This window comes from Cynocephalus volans, chromosome 14, assembly GCF_027409185.1.
Source record: "Cynocephalus volans isolate mCynVol1 chromosome 14, mCynVol1.pri, whole genome shotgun sequence".
Classification (NCBI taxonomy): Eukaryota; Metazoa; Chordata; class Mammalia; order Dermoptera; family Cynocephalidae; genus Cynocephalus; species Cynocephalus volans.
Genome location: NC_084473.1, coordinates 30,897,887 through 30,919,796, shown reverse-complemented (window position 1 = coordinate 30,919,796; position 21,910 = coordinate 30,897,887). Strand labels below are relative to the sequence as shown.

General features: G+C 32.8%; 1 protein-coding gene across 3 annotated transcripts in view; it reads right to left on the bottom strand.

Moving 5' to 3' along the window:
* BIRC6 (baculoviral IAP repeat containing 6) overlaps positions 1-21,910 on the bottom strand; it is a 244,234-nt gene that overhangs the window by 17,265 nt on the left and 205,059 nt on the right. For all 3 annotated transcript variants that reach the window (XM_063078978.1, XM_063078979.1, XM_063078980.1), the window contains exons 66-69: positions 17,898-18,108; positions 4,486-4,631; positions 3,766-3,876; positions 146-363 (exon numbers count right to left, since the gene is read on the bottom strand). In XM_063078978.1, the coding sequence (XP_062935048.1) occupies positions 146-363; positions 3,766-3,876; positions 4,486-4,631; positions 17,898-18,108 (686 nt within the window). The remainder of the gene's footprint in view (positions 1-145; positions 364-3,765; positions 3,877-4,485; positions 4,632-17,897; positions 18,109-21,910) is intronic.

Genomic DNA, 21,910 nt, shown 5'->3' with positions numbered 1-21,910 from the left:
AAAAAAACTCCTTCTACCGTAGTCCAAAATGGTCACCAAGATGTTCAACTGAATTTATTAAAATTTATGCTATTTCTAGTACTTTGCATAAATATTTTAGTAGTTAGATCAGCCAGAGAGATAGGGGGAAAAGTTGTTTCCCCACCTTCATGATGTCAAGTCGTTCTTCATCACAGCGTACAAACACACTAGAGGATGAAGACAGAGGCAGTGAGGTTGAAAGAGTCACAGCTTCCTGGGCAAGGCGGCGGGCTCTGGCAGCACTGTTTGCATCGTTTGCATTTTTCACCTGAGACATGTAGTGGTAATTTACTTTAAAACCCAATTTTCCATCTTCGTCTTCAGAAACCATCTCAAATGTATCTAAGGTAAGAAGTGGGGGGGAAAAAAAACACAAAGAAAAAAAAAAAAAAGGAACCAGAATGGAAGACAGTTATAATGACAAAAACCACAAATAAATCACTAGTCCTTCTTCCACCAAAAATGGAGAGGACTGCAACATGGAAGAAAATCAAACTATAAATGCTTATCAACACCTACATATACGTGTTAACACTGTTAGATGAATAAAATATGTAATGGAAGCAAAAGCAAAAAATAATTTTTAATCTACAGTGTAGATACTGGTAGATTATATCAAGTAGCTAAATGACTGTATAAATTGTTTTCCTTATAAATAAAAAATAAAATGACAATGTAAAGTAGCAGATAATCTATTATTAAAAGGGTAGTATATAATATTTTGCCAAAACTATTCAGAATATAAAATTACGAAAAGTATTCTCAGTAATTTCATTTTTTAGAAATAGAATAAGTGTTTATATACCTGCATTGATTTGGAATTAGAGAACAGAAATGACAGGCTAGAGTTTACTTTTGCATTATTTCAGAAATTTACATTAATAAAATCAAATATCATTAGAATAATGTTTAACTGATTCAGGACAAAAAACCAACTATCTGACATAATTAATGAGCTAACTCTAAACAATTTATTTAGGCAACTTTGGAAAAACTTTAAGTAATTCTTTACTTGTGAGTTATGTATACAATACAAAGAAAAAATAATGAACTTTATCTCTAATTCAGATTAACCCCAAGCCCCCACTAATGTATAAAAGAAAGACATTTAAATAAATTACAACACTAAATTAAAACCACCACTTATGGCAAATGCTGTCATTACAGACAATGATAATTTTGTACCTTGTGTTCCATACAGTTCTAAATATGTGGAAAATATTAATCTATGTTATAATTAGTATTAATTTAGTAAATTTTACCAAGAGCATACTTAGTGCAAGGCCCTAGGCTAAACTCTTTGGGTCAAATGATACAGAGGAAACTAATTTAGAAAAAGGGAAAGACCTATAAACAGTGCCACAGGTCTGTGTACTACAGTGTTCAAATAGGAGTATTATAATCTTTGTTTAAAAAATCTGTCAGAGAGAAAAAATTTTGGTTCACTTTATACAGAAACTATCAGCAATCATGTATAAGTAGAACCTAATTTAATAAGCAATGTTGGAAGCTTACTTTATCACAGTATATATAACGGTTACTGATCAAATGTACTATGTCTCAGCAAGGCTACTGACTAGCTGCTATCAGTAACTTGTAAACTGTAATTATTTCATCTGCCTAACACTGCTCTTTCACATACTAGAAGGATAAATTTCCTTTGAATTTTATAAATAGCAATCTACCAGACACACAAAAATGGGCCCATTCCCATGTCCAGACGAAAACTTTCAGATCATATATATACCACAGAGAACAGGGTCTACTAAAACTAAAATTTTACTAAAACACTACAAGTAATGGCTAGTAGTTAAAATGCACATCCTGTTTGACTCAGCAATTCCTCTTCCATTAATTTGCTCTAAGGAATTAGCCCTGGACAGGCACAAATATTTACATGCAATGATGGCCATTGAAATGTTGCATATGTTATTGAAAAGCTAGAAACAACCTAAAGGTCCAGTTATTGGTTAAACAAAAGATAGTACATCGTATGATAGAATATTAGGCAATTAACAGCTGTAGAATCATGATACTGAAAAAATGTTTGACATATAAGGTAGAAAATGTAGTTTATTAAAAAGAAAGCAACAGAAAACTTGTCTTTTTCCTGAATTGTTCTGAAAGTCAATGGGTAGCAAAACTCAATTATGTTCAAAAGTCACAACAAACTTGGAGAGTTTATGATTTTATGTGGTATTGAGAGAATCCTCCTGGCTGGATAACATCAATCAAAGGATCTGCACATATAACTCTGAATTTCTTAGAGGCAATAATTTTAAGTCAGAATCTCACATGCATAAACACATTCATTGGCAAAATGAAACTTTCTGAACTGAAAGATCTAGTGAAAGAATTTATAGAGATTAAATATGGCTAAACACTTCCAACTACACCACCACTGTGGAATGTATTTTAAAGGCATTAACAGACATATTTTTGATGACCCAGAAAGCAGAACAAAACCTAAGTTTAATAAAATGTTTACTTCCAATACAAACACATATACACAAACACACTATAGAAACTTTTCTGACACTCTTAAAGGCAGAAATTAATTCCCCTCTCCTTGAGTGTGGGCAAGGCTTAGTAATGGTATACAACCTCTAAGATTAAGTCATAAAAGGCACCATGGCTTTCAATTTGCTTTCTCTCTTAGGGAAGCCAGCTTAGATGTGTGAAGACACTCAACAAGCCCTATCTACAGAGAGGCCCACAGGGCATGGAGCTGAGGCCTCCTATCAACAGCCACACAAGTGAGGCTCCAGCCCCAGTCAAGCCTTCACATGACTAAAACTCCAGCCAACATCTTGACTGCAATCTCATAAGAGACCCAAAGCCAAAGAGTGAGAAAAACCATTCCTGAATTCCAGACCCACGAAAATAGTGAGATAGTAAAGGTTAGTTATTTTAAGCATCTAAGTTATGGGGGTAATTTTTTATGTGACAATAAATAATATGTAACTATTTGAATACTATAGGAACTAATGAGAGTAGAAACACTATAAACAACCTTGGTAATGCTTAAACTCATATAAGCAAAAGTATGCGGTTTTAATATTTACAAAAAATAATTTTCAATAAAATGATTCTTTGGAAATATTGTTAAAAAAACAAGTTAACATACTTAGAATGAAAGGAACAGGCTAGACTGCCAATCAGGGGCAGGCAAAAAGCTATAATATCATTAGACACTAACCAAACCCCAAACAGAAGTATAAATCACTTTTGCATATATTATCTCTTGCGATCTTCATGACAAACCTGAGTGTTTACTTATAGACCAACCTTATAAGGGGTGCTGGTATGACCTTTTCATCAGTCCTAACTTGTCAAGAGTTTTGGAATGGGAAAGGTTAGAACTGAATTTTCTAAAGGTCAGTCATGGTAATAGAAACAGATTTAGTTCTAAGTTCCAGGTGTTGGCTTCCTTCAGGCTAGGATGTACAGAAATGGAGAGGTAAAAGAAAGAAGAACACATTCTGCCTGTTTGTGGACATTTGGCTTTGTTTTTATTTTTTCTAGATTCCTACAGTCCCTCTACTGAAGTCACAATTTCCAAATACAACTACAAATACAGATTCAAGTGATAAAAGACAATAAAAAAATTTCATATGTATAGATATCTAAAGTATAGTTCATATTATAAGCAAATCTTAAAATCTTTAATTTACTAGAACATATTTCAATAGCACAATTAAAAAATGGAAAGTAAGATCTTAACAAAGAAAAATTTCATCTTACCAAACTGTAATTTCTTCATAACAGCCACATATTTTTCTTCAAGTGATTTTAATACTGACAAGGGTTTGGGTTTCATAGCCGCCTTCTTTGAGTATTCACCTAATTTTTTTTCTGTTATTTAATATTTCAAGATAAATAACGTAAGTATACATTTTCAGAAGACCAAAACTAAAAACAATTCACTTCTAGAGCTCAAACTTAGAATTCCAAAAAATTGCCAAACATCAAAATTATCTTCCTATTACACCATTTTGAGAATAAAAGATTTATTTCCACTTCATAAACAATAGCATAAAAACCCACATCAACTTTAAAAACAGAAGTGAAACAATAGATAATGAAGATCATTGTTATCTTTTGTTAATATATGCAAGTATCAACTTAAACCAAACTCACACATAGTTTAATGTACTATTTTCTATCTAATACAATGACACTTTTCAATTTCATGACTTTCAATGTGGAAAAAAAAGATAAACTTATGATGTACACTCTCAGCCTACTAAATTTAGTCTTAGCAATCATATATAATAGAGATATATATTTTAAAATTAGAGATTATTCATAATTGAAACGTGACAAAGAACAAAACCTGACAGAACAAAAAGAACGTTCTTGAAGTCCATTAACATAAAGCAGAAAGAGAAAGGCAGTATTCAGTAGGTAAATAAAATAGGTTTGAATCAAATGAAAAATAGCATGAGAGGAATAGTCTTGTACCTTGATTTGCTTGCCGTAAACTGGTGGTGGCTCCATAAACTATCTCAGCAGTCTTTTGGATGTCTGGTACCAAAAGAGTAAGTCCTTCTGGTTCTTGATCAGATGCATCTGGTTTTGCTCCTGTTTTAACATTTTCCCTTTTAGATCTGAATTTTTTTTTTTAATATAGAAAGAAACGCAAGGAAAATTAAGATTTTAGGACTGAAAAAGAAACACCTCCATAAATCAACAGTAGTAGTTATATAAAAATGAGAATGTACATTTCATTTGTCATACACATGATATACATATCAGGGGTAGTTTAAGATAGATTCATTACTGCTTTTGAAGCCATTGGCTAATGCCTAGGATTGTAAATAAATTTATGGGTTTTAATATATTTGAAGGGCTTTCTCCTCTAATATAAAAACAGACAAGAGATAAACATTATACGAATGTCATACTGTAAAAGTCCCAGGTACCTGGTATGTCCTTAGAGCCACACCTTTAAAAAGACACTTAATTATAAATACCTTGTGACAGAGAAATCATTTTTATACCTAAAAGTGACAGATGTCCATCCTATGTCTTCTAAGACTTGGTAATCAAAAAACCACTTGCAGTTTTATATTTTAACGCTATTTGTATTTCACTCAGAGTATATTAATTTTCAAGAAAAAACAGAAACACAATATTTCAGAGTAAAATGTAGGTTCACTACTAGATATCTCAATATAACGTACTTCTATACACTGGACCTTAAAGTAAACACTAAATTTCAGGGCATAATAATTTTAAAGATATTATTATGTTACTTCCTGTCAGGATCTTACATAGAATTTATATCAAACTGTTATCATAATTCATAATTGTTATCATAATAGGATGTATTACAGCAAGGTTTCAGTGTACAGGGCATCAAATGTTTCTTTATATATTCTAGATAAATGTACTAGTACTTTAAAACAAGATTCACTGCAAATCACAACTAAACACTATTTCCTTTTCTTCTATTTCAACTCCTAGCATATATTATTTCACATAATTAACATCTTTGCATTACTGCTTAGATTAAAAAAAACCCCTACATTTTCATTAATTCATTAAAGAGATAAATTTAAAGCAAACTGAAATCACATATAAAGGTATTTAAAAACACTTATGTTAAGGTATAATCTAAATCACGCATCACTTATTTTTCTAGTTGTATACCTACTAATAAAAGGATTTGGCCATTACATTAAAATAATATTTCACAAAGTGGGGATGGAGCCTTAGAGAACTATAAAAGAATAACAGAAGACAGAAGAATCCTTAACAAAATAATATGTCATCGATGTACAAATAAACCTTCCTTTACCACAAAGACAAAAATTGCTCAGAAGCAATTCAATGCTTTGCTACAGGTAGATAATAAGCAGTAAACTAAGAAGCCACTCAGGTAGGTAGCAAGGGTAAATGGATACAGAACAATGCATGTGTTTTGAATTTGGTTCCTATAGTTTATCAAAAAATCAGTATCTAATCTGGCAAGATGACTTAACTGAAGAGGTACAATGTGTCACTGGATTATTGACTCTTCTCCTATGCTCTCTTCTTATCTCCCCTGAGATATAAGAAGCCACAGAGAACACATGGCCACTTTCCTTTGCCACTCAGGGAACCACTTGTCAGATGTCATACTGTTCACTGTTTCAGTCATCAACTTCTGCGTGCATGTATATATGGAAACATGTGTTTGCATGTACATGTAAGAAGAGTATAGTGAATATTTTAAGACTGAAAAATCAGATATTTTTATTGCTAGAGTCAACTAAGATATTATGTCTTGTGTAGCTATGAAATAAAGTTGAGATTACAGTTTAATACTGAGTCAGGCCATTTCTTAATAAAGATATGATTCTGGTAAAAAAGCTCAAACGGATTTTCAACTTCTGCATTTATCAACAGCTATTAACAATCAGTGTCAAATACTGAAAATTAAGAAAAGCGCTTAAGCTGCTTGATAGTACCCATTCTGAATTTACAAACTCTCCTTCCCCAATTGTAAATAATTCTGTCTGTATTATCAAAGCTTAAAAACTTTAAAGTAATAGGGCCACTGAATTAAAGTGAAAAAGCAACAGTAAGTTGTTTGAGAAAACAGTTATGGTTATAGCTTTAATAAAATATAGTTGACTTCCTAAGTCTATCATCAATCAGTTGATTCACTGTACTCTCAATAAAGATTTCACCTAAAGAAACATATCTTGCCAAGCACAGAAGGAAGATATGAAAGTAAAGCTCATTTTTCCAGAAAGGGTAATTTCTCCCTGAAGAAACAAGAACCTCTGGAGTGGAGAGTGAACATCTGGACTGGAGAGTGAAACCACATCAATCCAATTTAGGACTTTACTGTTTTCACCACCCCAATGTATAGGTTACCCTCGGAAAACTACTGACTCTAAATTTCAAGACCTCTTCATAAATACCAATTTCCTAATTCCATTTTTTAAGATTAGTAGATTATTAAAATAGTGCATATGTTTACAATGGTAAATTTTATGGGTTTTTTTTTTACTCCAATTAAGTAAAAAAAAAAAAAAAAAAAGTGCAAGAATCCACAGAAGTTTAAAAAGGTTATTATTTTTTTTAACAACAAATGCATGTAAGAAATGATCATACATATCTCATATTGAAGACAATAGTTGAATAATAAGGCAGATATATCTTAGACCTCTACAACAGGTTCTAATGAGAAATTTTTACTTGGATTGTTTCTTTGACAAAAACACAGAGAAAAATAGGGATAATCTCTAAAAGGTGAGAGCACTTCAAATTTATGAAGAATACACACTACCTTGCCTATCAATGATTGCAACTAGTCATTGTCTGACATTAAACTACAGCCAGTAGTCTCTTTTCTATAAAAGTTGCAGGTTACTGTTAACCCATATGTAGGCCCAGCTCATGAAAAAAGGCCATACCTTAGCTCACATCCTGAAGTCTGTGTGAAAAGCTATTTGAGTTCAAGGCACCTAGCTGGAAGTAGGTCTTTGAGACTGACAATGGATCCAACATGGTAAAAGCAATCAGCGACGGCCGCTACCATGGTATCCGCTGCTTTGTGCATACGTTGAATCTGGTTGTGATCACTGCCCTGAAGAAATACGAGGAAGCAACTGAAGTTTCTACTATTGCACAGAATTATCTGCAAACATTTTCCACTATGCTGTGAATTCCAACTAAACAGCTAATAAATTAAGCAAATTCTGGCTCTGTGACATATAATCTGAACTAGGATGTGAGCAAAATGGGCAAACCTTTCTTCTGAAAACAAACAAAAAACAAAAAAACCCATACCTCAACATTCAGTTACATTGAACTGCTTCTACTAATACTACAACCCAAATGAAGCTGGAAATTGGTAAGACTAGATACACCACATAAGAATTATGTCTTTTTATAATCCATGAACTGAAAACAGCTTAATACAGCTATTTTCTTGGTAGAACATTAGGAAAGACCTCTTTAAACCCCTGTACTCCTAATACTACAGCTAAAAGTATCACACAGTTGAAATAACATTTAAAAAGCAGAGCCACTTTGAAGAAGTTATCTGGAGACTACATGCTAAAATATCCAGATTCAGAACTATTAAGAATCAGCACCTTAGAAGAAGATTCTAAAACTGTAAGAGAATGAAACTTCTACATTTACCTATAAAACAATCATTGCATTGTGCTCCTCAGTTCTAAAGCCAGGTATTATAGTTCAAAACAAATTAAGATTAAAGGTAAACTGAAAGATTTTTTTAAGAACAGTATCACTGTGGAGAACTGTTTGCTTCTAATGTCTCCAGAAAGCACGAAAATAATTCTTGAAATGCACCAGAAAACAGGGCAGAGACCTCTGTGAGATGAACGTTTTCCATGATTAATTTATAGCTTGTTTTTTTTTTTAACTCAATGATTTCCTTTTATTTTTACTTAAACTCTTTCTAAACAGAAGTACCAGTTTAATTTTTAATGATTTAAATGAAACTTGAAAAAAAGTCTTGTCTTGGGAAGCATAAGCGAGCAGTATGAGAGAAGGAAATCACTTACAACAGAGTATGTATAAGAAGCCTTTGAAAATAAAACCTTGATATCTACATTAGATAATGCTTTACCAGTTTATTAAGGGACAACCCAACCAACCAGTTAAAGAAGAGATATTAAAATAAATGTTGGCATCTCTGTGCCCACAATCAAGTAAAAGGTTGATGAACAACTAAACTTGTATAATGTCACTGAAAAAAATAAACTTGTAAAGAAGTATATGGGCATGGGCCGGGCCCGTGGCGCACTTGGTAGGGTGCTGCGCTGGGAGCGCGGTGACGCTCCCGCCGCGGGTTCGGATCCTATATAGGACTGACCGGTGCACTCACTGGCTGAGTGCCGGTCACGAAAAAACGACAAAAAAAAAAAAAAAAAAAGTATATGGGCATAACAAATCAGGTCTAAGAAATCAGCTCTTTTTCATTTTGTTGGTATGAGAGGCAAAGGTAAAAGAAGAAAAACTAGGATATATTTTTCCAACAGAAACTAAATTAGGAGGGCTGGAACTGAAATTCTTTTTTAACTGATTGAAGCCCTAGAAGATCTAGCTTCAGGGGGTTAAAATAAGAGAGTTTCATAGAAAATAAGCTTTGTAAGAAGTGAGTCAACTAATCTCTTATTGCTTAGGTAGATAAAGAGGAAGTGGGGTATTTCTACCAAGAGAATTCAGTTATTTTAAAAATATGATGTACTTCTTTCCACCAGGAAGAAACTTTGAAAGCTAAGAAAAAATGGCAATAAAGAATGCTTGCTTCAATTCCGTCAAAGAGAAGTTCAATGTCCAGAAAACCTTACAATGAACACATAGTCAGTTGTGTTCTGTTCTGTCAGCATTAGCCTCTTTGATTGGCAGCAAGTCTCTGTCTCAAATTTCTAGTTTAACCAAATATTAAATATATATAACTATTCGCCTACTGGAGGCCAGCAGAAAAAGGCTGCACAGAAGATCAGAGATCAATAAATGCCTTTCCTGCTCCACAGAAGCTAGGTGGTGTTGCATTTATTCAAAGGCAAAACCAAACTGCTGTGACCATAGTGAGATTTCATTTTGAGGTAATGCAGGCTGGAATGACCAGGAGATAAATTTCATCAGCACTAGTATGTAAAAGGTGAAGGGGTCACATCTTCACAGTGTGACTATTTTGTAGGCAACAGAATAAATTTTCACACTAGGCAATTATAAATAAATTAAAGCAAAAACAATATATATATGTAATAAAGTACTGTTACACTATCCATGACACAAGTCCCTTTATTAATGAGGGTAACTTAGAATTACTTTTAACTTATTTCTATCTTTTTTAATAGTCTAAAATAAAATGTTGAACAGTAACTGGTCAGAAACAGTGAGAGTACTTCTGCTTATTCTTTAAATATTAAGTATTGCTGTATAAACTCTTTAATAATTTCTTGATGAAGGATTTAAAGATTTTAGAAATATAGGGTATATTAAAATAGCAATAAAATTCAGGAGAGAAAAACAATAGTATGTTTGTGTGTATGTGTGGGAGGGCTTCTTTTAGCAAACTAGAGAAAACAATTTTAACACCAACACATTACCCTAATTTATACAAGCAGATACCAAGTCAGCTTGAAAAGACAGAAGAGGAAAAATACACACATCAATAACTAAGAGGTTTTCAGAAAAATGGTTTAAATTTATTCTTATTCAATTATTTTTGTCAATTAAATGAGTAAGAAAAACATTCAATGGGTAAAGATTATGTACTCACTTAGGTGCTACCTGCTCACGTACTAGATAGAAAACAAAACACAATAAGGCTTAGTTTACTCTGGTAATCCAGTAATTATTAATTAGGCATAACTAGAATGCTATGCCCACCTCGTGAAATATGCTGCTTTTAAATATCCTATCACAGTGCTTACTTACTAATTCTTCAGGAGAATGAAAAAGGATGAATAAAAAGAAAAAATCAGAAAAATTATGTAAAATCCACAAGATTGTATATTCTTTCTTTTAAAATGATCAAAAAAAGATTTTTTTCAATTAAAAATATGTTTACCTCATTGTCACCATTTAAAAATATTATTATATCAGAAATCTTCAAAAAGTTCATGGAAAGATTTGTATTATCTTTTTAATTTTATTTTTCCATGAACCTTTTGTATATACTACATATCCAAAGTCAGCTCGGAAACAAATCTACCTTTCACATTTTGAATTAATCATTAATGTACAAACCTAATTGTTCTTTGGAAGTTTAATTTAGAGGATAAATATATTTGATTAGGACATTAGGAAATCTGAACTCCTATCATAGCTCAACAACTAAGCATTGGAAAACCTAAACAAATCACAATCTGTATGAATCTTGTTTTCCTCATTAGGGGGATCTCAACTACCTGAACTCCCATAAGGCTCAAAAAATGTACAGATTATATGGACAAGTTACTAATTGTGATGTGCCCAGAAAGAATTGTTTTAGAATAAATCTTACTTAGCAAAAGGCTTCAAATTCATCAGTTAAGACTGCTTGAGATTTTTGTCTAAGATAACAAAGACAGTTGAATCATAAAGCTCAGATAAAGCAATCTGATAAGGAATAAAATGATCATTTTATATTAATATGCTACTGAGTTAGAAATACTAAGTCAACTTATCATTTTTTAAGAGTTTTTTTTTTTTTTTTAAAGTAACAATAAGTTGTGTTTTGACATTTGATCAAGGTGTTTTTCAGGAACCAGCATTATACAAGTGTGAAACCTAAGTGATCAATAAACTATTTTGGTAGGAGGTAGCAGAGGTGTATAAAAAAAAAAGTATCTAGACTATGAATCAATCAACTTGCTTTTCCTCATAAATACTGCTTTGCATAATGAACATCACAGCTGTCAAGAGACTTAGGTAATAAAGCTGTAATTTAGCTCCTATTAGTAAGTTTTTAATGTTAATCTCTAAAGAATAGTTTCATTCTCTGTCAAACAAGAATAATAAATATTTTCTTGCCTACTACATAGAGCAGGAAAAATAAACAATATATATCTAAGCAATTTTGAAACTATAAATCTTACAAAAAAGTTAAGGCTGTATTATTACCTCCTTATATTTTTCACATAACGATATGCAGCTATATATTTATTATAATTTACCTACAATTTAAGGCAGATTGGCTTATTCTCAAGAAATAAGAATGAAAATCAATAAAAGCACAGAGGCTCGAATGGACATATTATACTTATCAAAATTACTTTAAATTTGCAGAACAAAAGGAATGCAGGAAATGTTTTTACTTTCTATCTGCCTAAGACACCAATCAGACAATTATTAAAATTCATTTTCACCAGACTTTGATCCCTCATAATTGGTGTGAAATTAGGTGTAGTGACACTGGGCTGGTGCATCAATAAACATCTCATCACAGGTTGTTTTTGCCATGTGTGTAACACTGCTCACATGCGATACACATCCTTTGTCTGCTACTTTTGATCTCTCTCTCTCAGCCCTTTCAGAACTATTTCTTCCCATTATTTGTAGGCCTAAACATCAAAAGTACTAAACAAGCTAAAGAATTATGCCAGAAATGAAGACTTTTTAGATAAAATAAGTGAGAAACTGGTACATTTTTCTGCATTAGGCAAGGAAAAAAAAAAGGGTCTCAATCACAAAGTGACTGAACATTGCCACCCTGAGAGTATCTGAAAAATGGAATGTTTATGGTAATATAAGTTTTCTAATACTAGCCAAATTGTGAATTTCACCTAGTATGTAAGTCCTTGATGGATGAATACTAAATTTTTTTGTTCTGCAAAAGTGCCTAGTATGGTAGTTGGCAAGTAAAAGAAATAGAGCTTTTTATTAATTTGGAAGTCCCTTTGATCTTTTATTGAAGTGATTACTAAGGTGGCTCTTGAACAATTTCTCGGAAATAAATAAAGAACTACTTAATACTATTCAGGCAAATGATATTAAATAGAACCAATATTTATGGTTTAATTAGCCATTTCCCCATTTTTGTTCAAACTATTATAAAAAATTTTCAATTGAACAAGAAAAAAACCTAAAAATTTCCTGACGACAGCATCCTGAAATACTCCACTTCTTATTGTTTAGGTTTTACGTGATAGATGATGGTAGAAAAGTGGTCTAAATAAAAATTACATTACACTTAACCTTTAAGGTGCAGTTAAGGTATGCTTTAAAAATGCTATAAAACTAGTGCACAAAACATGTCATGTAAATTCCTTTAAAAAAAACCCTTTAATTTCTGAAGAAAATGCTGAGTATTACTTACCTTTACCCTTGTATGTCTTTCAGTTGAAAACTGGAAAGGGCTGAATGTAAAATTCTCCATTTTGAAGTAATATATTGCCTAACCTTTTGTACCTCCAGAAAGAATGTTATCCCTGAATGCTTACTAATAACCAGCCAACAGCAATATTAATCAGTCTATGCTAACTTTTAGACTTAAACTTACACTATGCAGTTACTACAAACTGAATCTTGAAAGGTGGTGTTAGGAGAGGTAGTAGATAGTAGAAACACAGAATCATGAATCAAAGTATATTAAAATATTACTGTCTCAAGGAAACTCTTAGTACAATTTGTAAAGTAAATATTCTATAAATACCTTAGGAATTGTCAACTTTTAAAACACAGACTAAATCACAATAAATCACTCCTAGCTGCCACCTTGTAGTGTCAACAAGATAATTTACCAGAGAAGTCAGGAAAGATGAACTTAATAAACTAAAAGTACCCTCATTTCTCAAGTAGTGCTCTGGTTTACACTAAATATCAACTCCATCAGAGTATTGTAATTATCAGCCACAAAACTATAACAGATAATCATTTTATTATTATTAAGGTATAATCGTAATTGAGGAAAATCTGAAACATGCCTTAAAGTTTATTATTTCAAAAATTAAAATTCAGAGGCTGCTTTTCAGACATATATGTATGTGTGTGCATTCATAAATATACACGTGCATATATAATTATACATAACATATATTATTACATATAATAGTGAAAACTCTGTAATTACAGAACTACACGGAATAAAAGGAATTCCCATGGCATTGTGCCACTGTGCCAATACAAGTTCCTCCTCTAAGCAGTCATTCTTACTGAAGCTTATGGATGTATAGAAAGTTAATTAATATGGCTGCAATACTGACTCTACCTTGTTTACTCCCCAGCAGACCACCTAGAAGGGAGTATGGTGTAGAAGGCAACCCAGCTAATATATCTCCTATATACTCCTTCACCCAAGAATTACTTAGTTTACCTTTTATTAAAATACAAATGCCCCCTTGAAAGGTTAAGGGGTCATTTCCTCCTTTATATAAATTATAATAATTCATACTCAGAGAAGTACTTTGAAATACATAGGATATTTGTCTTGAAGGAAAAGGACAAGCTCCTGGAATAGTAGAACAGACCTGGTTTAGAAGGTCACTTAGCAAGACAGAGGGCCAAATGTAGGACCTCTCACCTACACAATACTCAGGCATACCAAATTTCTTTAAGTTCCCTGAATATGTGATGCTTTCTTTCACTGCTAACATTGTTTCCAAAGCCTGGGACACCAATCCCTCCCCCTCTTTATTTAGGTAATTCTTACTTATTCTTTAGGGCTCCTAATCTGAGTTGGTTCTCCTAAACTGTCTTGTACTTCTCCTACTAGGCCATGCACATATTATTAAAACTGCCTGGTTATTATTTCCCCCATTTATATGTCAATCCCTTAGAAAGAGAACCTAATTTTCTTGTTATGTTCCCATGAATATTCAATAAATATCTGTTAAATGAATGAATCAGTAATGCTCGTTACCAGGCCAGATCTCAACTATCTTAATACAATCAAGAATTTCTAAGGTACAAATCAGATGAGCATAAAGGTAAATGATCTGTCTTTCCAACTTCTTAATGATATTTTTACATCTCCTCTTACAAACGGTTTCAGGTTTGGGAGCATGCTAATCTCCTTCGTTCTTTGAATTATCAGATCAAAATTAGTTGGGTTTAGGTACAGGCCTCAAGATAGAATAATCTCAATTAGGTTATTCCCACCAGTACAAACTTCCTCTTTGTACTTGGCCAAAATATTTTCTTTAATTTCTCTCATCCCAAAAAGGAAAATAAATATTCTAAATATAACATACACAAAATATACAATTTCAGTGAAAATTGTTTTATGTAACCACAATCATCACCTAGAGAGCTGCAGAATATATGCTGAATCTGTTTTTTCTTTATTTAAGATGACCAAAAAGTTAAATACTCATACAACAAAATTTCATTTGAAAGAAAAAAACTGCATGCCTTTTGTGTGTGCTTGGTTTAAAAAAAAGAGACAAAAAAAAAAAAAGTTAACAAGAGAAAAAATAATACAAAAAGGTATATATACATAACTGGTAAACTATTATTTGTTCTTACTTTAAAAAAAAAAAACTATACCAAATAGATGCACTTTATTCACCCTTATATTTCTCTAAAGAGAGTAGAGACTAAAATATTGTAAAAATTTTCTCTGTGGTATGTATTATTTTTAAAGTCATAAATCCAAACCCAGACAAAAGACTAAAACATATCCTAAAAGTGATATATACACAGAATATATTTTCCTTGAACATTCTCAGAGTATCCTGGGATTTCTGTGAATTACAGTTGGGGATGGGGCAGGTAGGGGTGTGGGGAAAAGAAGCTCTGAGCTTACTTTGAAACTGTTAAGATTGAACTAAGGCTAATTTCTGTGGTTATAAGCTCTAAGGGAACCTGAATTATTTTGTTCACTTCATTAGAGTTCTATTGTAACAAAAACAAATACACCTTAAGTCTTGACAGGCTGGAAAATAATAGATTTTACTCTCTCTGTGAAGATGAAAATGAATTCTCAATGTGCCAAATCTTGAAAGGAAGTACAAATGTAATAACAAGTATGTTGCCACTGGTTTCTTATTCTAACAGAGGCTGCACAGTATAACAGAAAGCTTGAGGGATCACAACTAAGAAGCATATTCAAGTCTTAATACAAAACACACTAGTAGTGTTTATCAGTAAAATGCAGTTACTAAAAATAGTTTTTGCACAGGGTCACCATAAACATAAATGAAATGAACTCTGTGAACAGTCATTATAATCTTTACATGCATGTTTTGTTGGTATATAATTTATAAGTTTGAAGTATGATTTTTTTCTGGTTGAAGGAAAAAATTTGAAGAGTAATTTTTTTTCAGGTAATCAATTAGTAGAATAAAGAGCTCCAATTAAATGAAACTCAGTTATCCTCTAACTGAATTTAAATTTTCACAGTAAATTAATTAATATATTTATGTAAAAGTCAAGATCCAAAATAGATTAATTTAAGAAAAGCAAAGAGACCAAAGAGGCAATATAGGTGTCCAAGTTCTATTGACTGCAATAAGCATCTTCTATTAATTATCTTGGAATTCAATACAGTATAACTCCATTTTTGCAAGATCCAATAGAAATTGTAGCATAAGGAAATATATACTTTAAAGAAAGATATTCTTATTTTACTAGTTTTATTTTCACATTTATAACACTACAAATTTGTGTTACTATTTTTAACCAATGCTAAAATTATAACAATATTTCAAATCATTATATAATTTTTCACCTAAGAAATAAAATACTTCTGGGTAAAAAACACTCTAGGCTTTACAAATTTTCAGTGTTCAGTTATAAGCTAATATAGTCATCTCAACACACAGAAATATAAGGTATGGGCAATACAAGGCAAGATTCCCCCTCAAAAGACATGAGAGTAATTTCAAAGCTTGGTATATTCGAGGGTACTTCAAAAAATTCATGGAAAGACTCATATTATGTTTCAAATCTATTTTTCCACGAACTTGTTGAGGTACTCTTGTATGACACTAATTGGTTTCTTAAAAACTACATGTTTATTGAACAGGAATAACAAACACAGATGGCTAGAACAGAGGACAGATGGACAGGACGTTCAATTAGATGTTTCTCAAGAAGACATTAGCTCAATTAGGAAATCAGATGTTTTGTTTAATTATAACACTGCTCTATTTTTATATAATTACACTGCCTTTCTAGGGTACCAGTCAGAAAGATTTTGGGGGCAACAAGACAGGATGGGAACAAATACAATATTATACTCTTCTCAGTAACAGAAAAAAATATCATCCTACCAAAGAAAATACACCTTTGCACTTTCCCTCCCTAGTAACAAAGTAGTATGAACCTACTGGCTCTTCTTTTAATCTCTTCTCCAGTTTACGATTCTGCCTGCCTGCCCATGAGCCATTAGTTTTTAAAGTAATAATGACAGCACAGTAAGCCAACAAAGTAAGGATTATCTGATAACTTGTTTTTCCTCAAAGGTAAGACTGACAAAAACTATTCCTCCAGTGACCAATTCTCTGCCATTGTTTGACCAATACTATTTCTTAGGTTGTATATTCCTAAAAAATAAGTAAAGAACAGGTAAAGCAAAAATAGTGGAAAGATGGCAAAGAACACTAATTGATTCAAAAGACCAGTGACAAAGGAATAAGCTTCCATTGACAGTATAAATAAATGCCTTATAAATAGAATTAGGACATCTTTAAGGAAAATTAACAACCACTGAACAGATACTGCTAAGAGAAAGGAACATATTTGCTCAGTTGTTTGAAAAGAATTTTTGATAACATCATTTGAATCTACTAAGGTATAAACTTAAACTAAAAATAATTTAATAATTCAATTTTCCATAAACATTCAGCTTTATTGAAACTCCAATAAATACTGAATGCTCTGACTCCTAAAAAAGGTTATAACGTGAATTATAACATGTACCAAAATGAAACAGGAGTAATTCATAAACCCAACAATTCTGCTTCTAAGTTTCTACCCTGCAGAGATTTCTACAAGCCCCAAAAGATGTCGGTACAAAGTTATTATAAACTGAAAATAACCTAAATATCCACTAATAAACAGTTAAGTAAAATAAAGCATCTATGTACAATGGGGAATTAGAATAAGTATTAATAACAACGTCAGTCAGTAATACGTATTACTGAAAGATGTCTCTGACTTCAATACTGAACAAAACTAGCATCTATTTGTCTGATAAAGACAACGTGACAGCATTTAAGAAAAAACCCATACCCATAGCTAGAAGATCACATAGGGAGATCTCTCACAAACTATTGTGAATAAAAGTTTGAGTGTAGGACCTGGATACTTTTTTCATTGTATGTTTGTACATTGTGTGTGCATGCGCATGTGTTTGGGGGCGCATGTGTGTGTGCATGTGTTTAAATAGCATGTATCATTGAAAAACAAAACCACCCACAGTTATTGAAAAAACACTGTTAGAGGCAAGGTCAAGAGAAACAAACACAGAATAGTACCTTAAACGATTGGTGTAGGTATCAACACAGGTCTTCATTTTGGCTAATAATGTACCAACAGAGGTTTGGCACTCTGACTGTTCTTCTTCCTCTTCACCATTCTCTGTAGAAAGAGGCAACAATAGGGGCACCATGGATGTACAAGAAGCAATGGCCCGGAGCAATTCCAGCAGAGCCCGGTAGAGTGGCACATGTCTGGCCATATCCAGAACTATAAGGAGGAGGAGGGGGAAAAGCACAAAATGAGAACATGTGCGATATAAAAGTAAGTCCACGGCAACGTAGCTTCCACCTGGATCTTATGATTAATTGGTTATTTGGTAAATGGACTAATAATGCAGCAGATGTTTATGAGGCACCAATACACAAAGTATAATGGGTACTTTGGGAAACAAAAAAATGAGTAAGATATAGAGTTCAGGGGAAAATGAAAAATGTAACTAAATATCTAGTTATTTTACACATCAAAATGATCAAATAGCCCAGATAATACATTATGGCAATAAACACATTTATTAGTATGAAGTGGAAATACATTTTTAAAATTAAGTTGAAATGATAAAAGTCATTATATCTTACATAAAAGAATAAAAGGACTACAGTTTTTCAAAAGTTTATATCAACAATTTAACTTTCTTGTTAGCAAAAAAAAAAAAAATGTTGACTATGCTAAATTTCAATTATTAGCTACAAGTCAAATGAAATTTTTCTTAAAAGCACATACATCTGAGAATGGATTCCTTACTCTAAGAATATAAATTGCTTCTAAGACTTTTATAAGTTGTTTTATTAGGTTTAGTGGCTGTACTGAAACTGGAATTTACTTTTGTGAATCATGTGAAATAAGGATCTAACTTTTTTCCAACATCAGTTATTGAACAGCCATTCCATGAACATTTACTGAAAACTGTTGATGGACAGACTGAGAATCTGAATTTAACAGTAAAGAAAACAAACATTTCTACCCTCGTGTACCTTACGTTCTAGGTAGAGAGGGACAAATGAGTAACAATTCTTTCAGAAGCAAGTAAGTACTCTAAATGCTACACAGAAAATTAAAACAGGGAAGGAGAGCTGGGGTGTGCCAACTAAAGGTAGTAATTGTCTCACTGTCCACAGAGTTTTGGGGCTACACCTTCAAGGAAGAAGCAAGAGGACAGGGGTAGAAAAGCATGACTGCCATTCTTTCTTCACCTTTTTGACATTTTACCCTTCACATCTTTATTGTATACAAAATTTTCATAAATATTGGATATATTTAAAGCCTCTTTTCCAACCCATGATCAATGTCATAACATCCTACTTACTATAATTTTACGGCATAACAGTGAAATACATTAGTCAGGAAAATCCAAATTAAATCCAAAAGTTAGCAGTCAATAGGCACACAGCACAACATCAGTACTTGTGAAGATATTGGCAAGCTAGACTCATACATAAAGGCAGAAATGCAAACAGGTATAACCAATTTGTCATTATCTATTAAAATTTAAAACACCTGTATTCTATGACTTAGCAATATCATTCACTACTATCTACCCTGTAAACAAAGATGTTCACTTTGGTGTATATATGTGTAATCCTTTTTCTTTCTTTTTCTTTAGTTGGCCAGTACAGGGATGAAGCTCTAGACCTTGGTGTTATCAGCATCATGCTCTAACCAACTGAACTAACCAGCCGGCTCTCTAATCCTTTTTTCTACATGATGACTTTTCTGTGTTTATTATTCTATTCATTATTATCCCCATTATGTGTATGAGAAACTAAGATTTAGTAAGTTGCACAAGCACCTGAATAGAAAAGTAGGAAGGAACACTGACACCTAGGCACATCCAACTTTAGAGCTTTTTCCTTTATGCCGTGATGTTTCCTAAGCTGTCTAGTATGGTAGCTTCTGGCCACACAAGACTATTTAAATTTAATCAACAAGTAACAAAACTAAGAATTCAGTTGCTCAATAGTACTAGCCACATTTCAAGAGCTCAAAAGCCACAAGAGTCCATATAGGATGGCATAGATACAGAACATTTTCATCATAGCAAAAAGTTCTCTTGCATATCACCACCTTCAAGAGACAAATTCTTTACATTCCATTTTACATACACAAGCCACAAAAAGTATGTGTGTACGGGGACTCTCGACAAAAGAAAAAAGAATGGCATAAGAAGTAGGGGGAAAATGTCTTTATTTTCAGCAAACAGATATACTAGTAGAACTAATACAAAAGTTCAGAAAGTTTGTGGATGCAAAATTAACACACGGTCAAGTGGTGTTTCAATGCTTCCGATCGACAATGCACTGCATATATAACAGTGGTCCCATTAAGATTATAACGGCGCCGGTTAGCTCAGACCGTGGTGCTGATAACACCAAAGTTCAAAGATTCAGAGTTTGATCCCTGTACTGGCCAGGCACTGCCCCTTCACCCTGCAAAAGATTACATAACGGAGTTGAAAAATTCCTATCACCGAGTGATGTCATGGCTGTCATAATGTCATCATAGAGCAATGCATTATGTAGGAGCAGCAGGCTATACCATATAGGCTAAGTGTGTAGTAGTTTGTGTAAGTATACTCTATGATGTTTGCACAAAGACAAAATCACCCATTTCTCAGAACATATCCCTGTTTAGTGACACCTGACTATATATGAATACTGTTAATTTTGTATAACAAATAATCAATTTGAAATGTTATAGAGAAAGACATGATTCACAGTAGCAAATCCAACAACAAAATATATTAAAACTTTATGAAGAAAAAAAACCATGCTGCAGGACATAGATGACAGTCTCAATAAATGGATATTAAGTTCACGGATGGATATATTCAACAGAATAAAAATGCTAACTTAAAAAATATGTGGGTCAAAAGAGCTTTTAACAAAAATACAACAAGGCTATCCTTATACCAGATTGATCAAAATTCTGTGTAATTTTGTCAGTTTTTAAATGTAACCAAAACAATTCTTAAATGAAGGTTAAAATGCCCCTGTGTCAGGGGTCCCAAGACCACCCACATGTTCACCGAATTGCTAACCTGAATTACAGGGCTCAGAGAGAGGTGTATTCACGGTTACGGTTCATTTATCACAGTGATCGGCAAGGAAAAAGGACACATCAGGTGCAATCTAGAGGAATCCAAACACAGGCTTCTAATGTTCTCTCCCTGTTCTAAAAGGGGTCACACAGAACATGCTTGTTCTTCCAGCACTAAAGTACAGCAACACGTATGCAGTATTTCTGCCCCAAGAAACTCACTTGAAACTCGAGTACGAGTTTTTTAGTGGATGCTCATCACATAGCCTTCACCTAACCAAAATTCCACACTCTCAGAAGGAAAGCAGCTGTTCACAATAAAATTACACTGTTTATATAAACTGTCTAGACAGGTTGTTACAGCAAAATTTGATGTCCTAGGCATACAAAACACCCTTATAACTTAGGGAACATTTAAAAGCCACATTTCCAGATGCCAGCCTAGGCCAGCCTAGAAAATAGACCCTTCTAAAAATCAGGCCTACACAGCTCCCTTGCCCCACAAATCTGACATACTGGACATCTCAGAATGTCAAAATTTCAGACCATCTTAAAATCAATAAGACCATGAAGTGAAAACATAAAATATGTAAATCAGACAATACTATGTGAACACCTAATCTCATGCTCTCATCTATTATATACAGCTTTCCTTCTTAAAGCCACCTCCCCCCAACCGAAAAAAGAAATTAAAAGAGGAATGGCCTGTAAGAAACTTGATTACAGAAAGAATACAATCAAGGCCTAGAATGATATCTATGTGAAGAGCTCTTATCCTGTTATTTCTGTCTGGCTACATATATTTTAAAATGTTCCCACTTGTGATAAATAAAGTAGGAAAAAGATACCAGGACCCTTCATTTGGTAACAGTTAAGCCGTATTATTATCAATACTAAAAATACAGACCAGGTATATCATAAAGTATAAAAGTGAATGTACTTTCTAAATACAGCTACTAGTCTGTCTAAAAAGGGT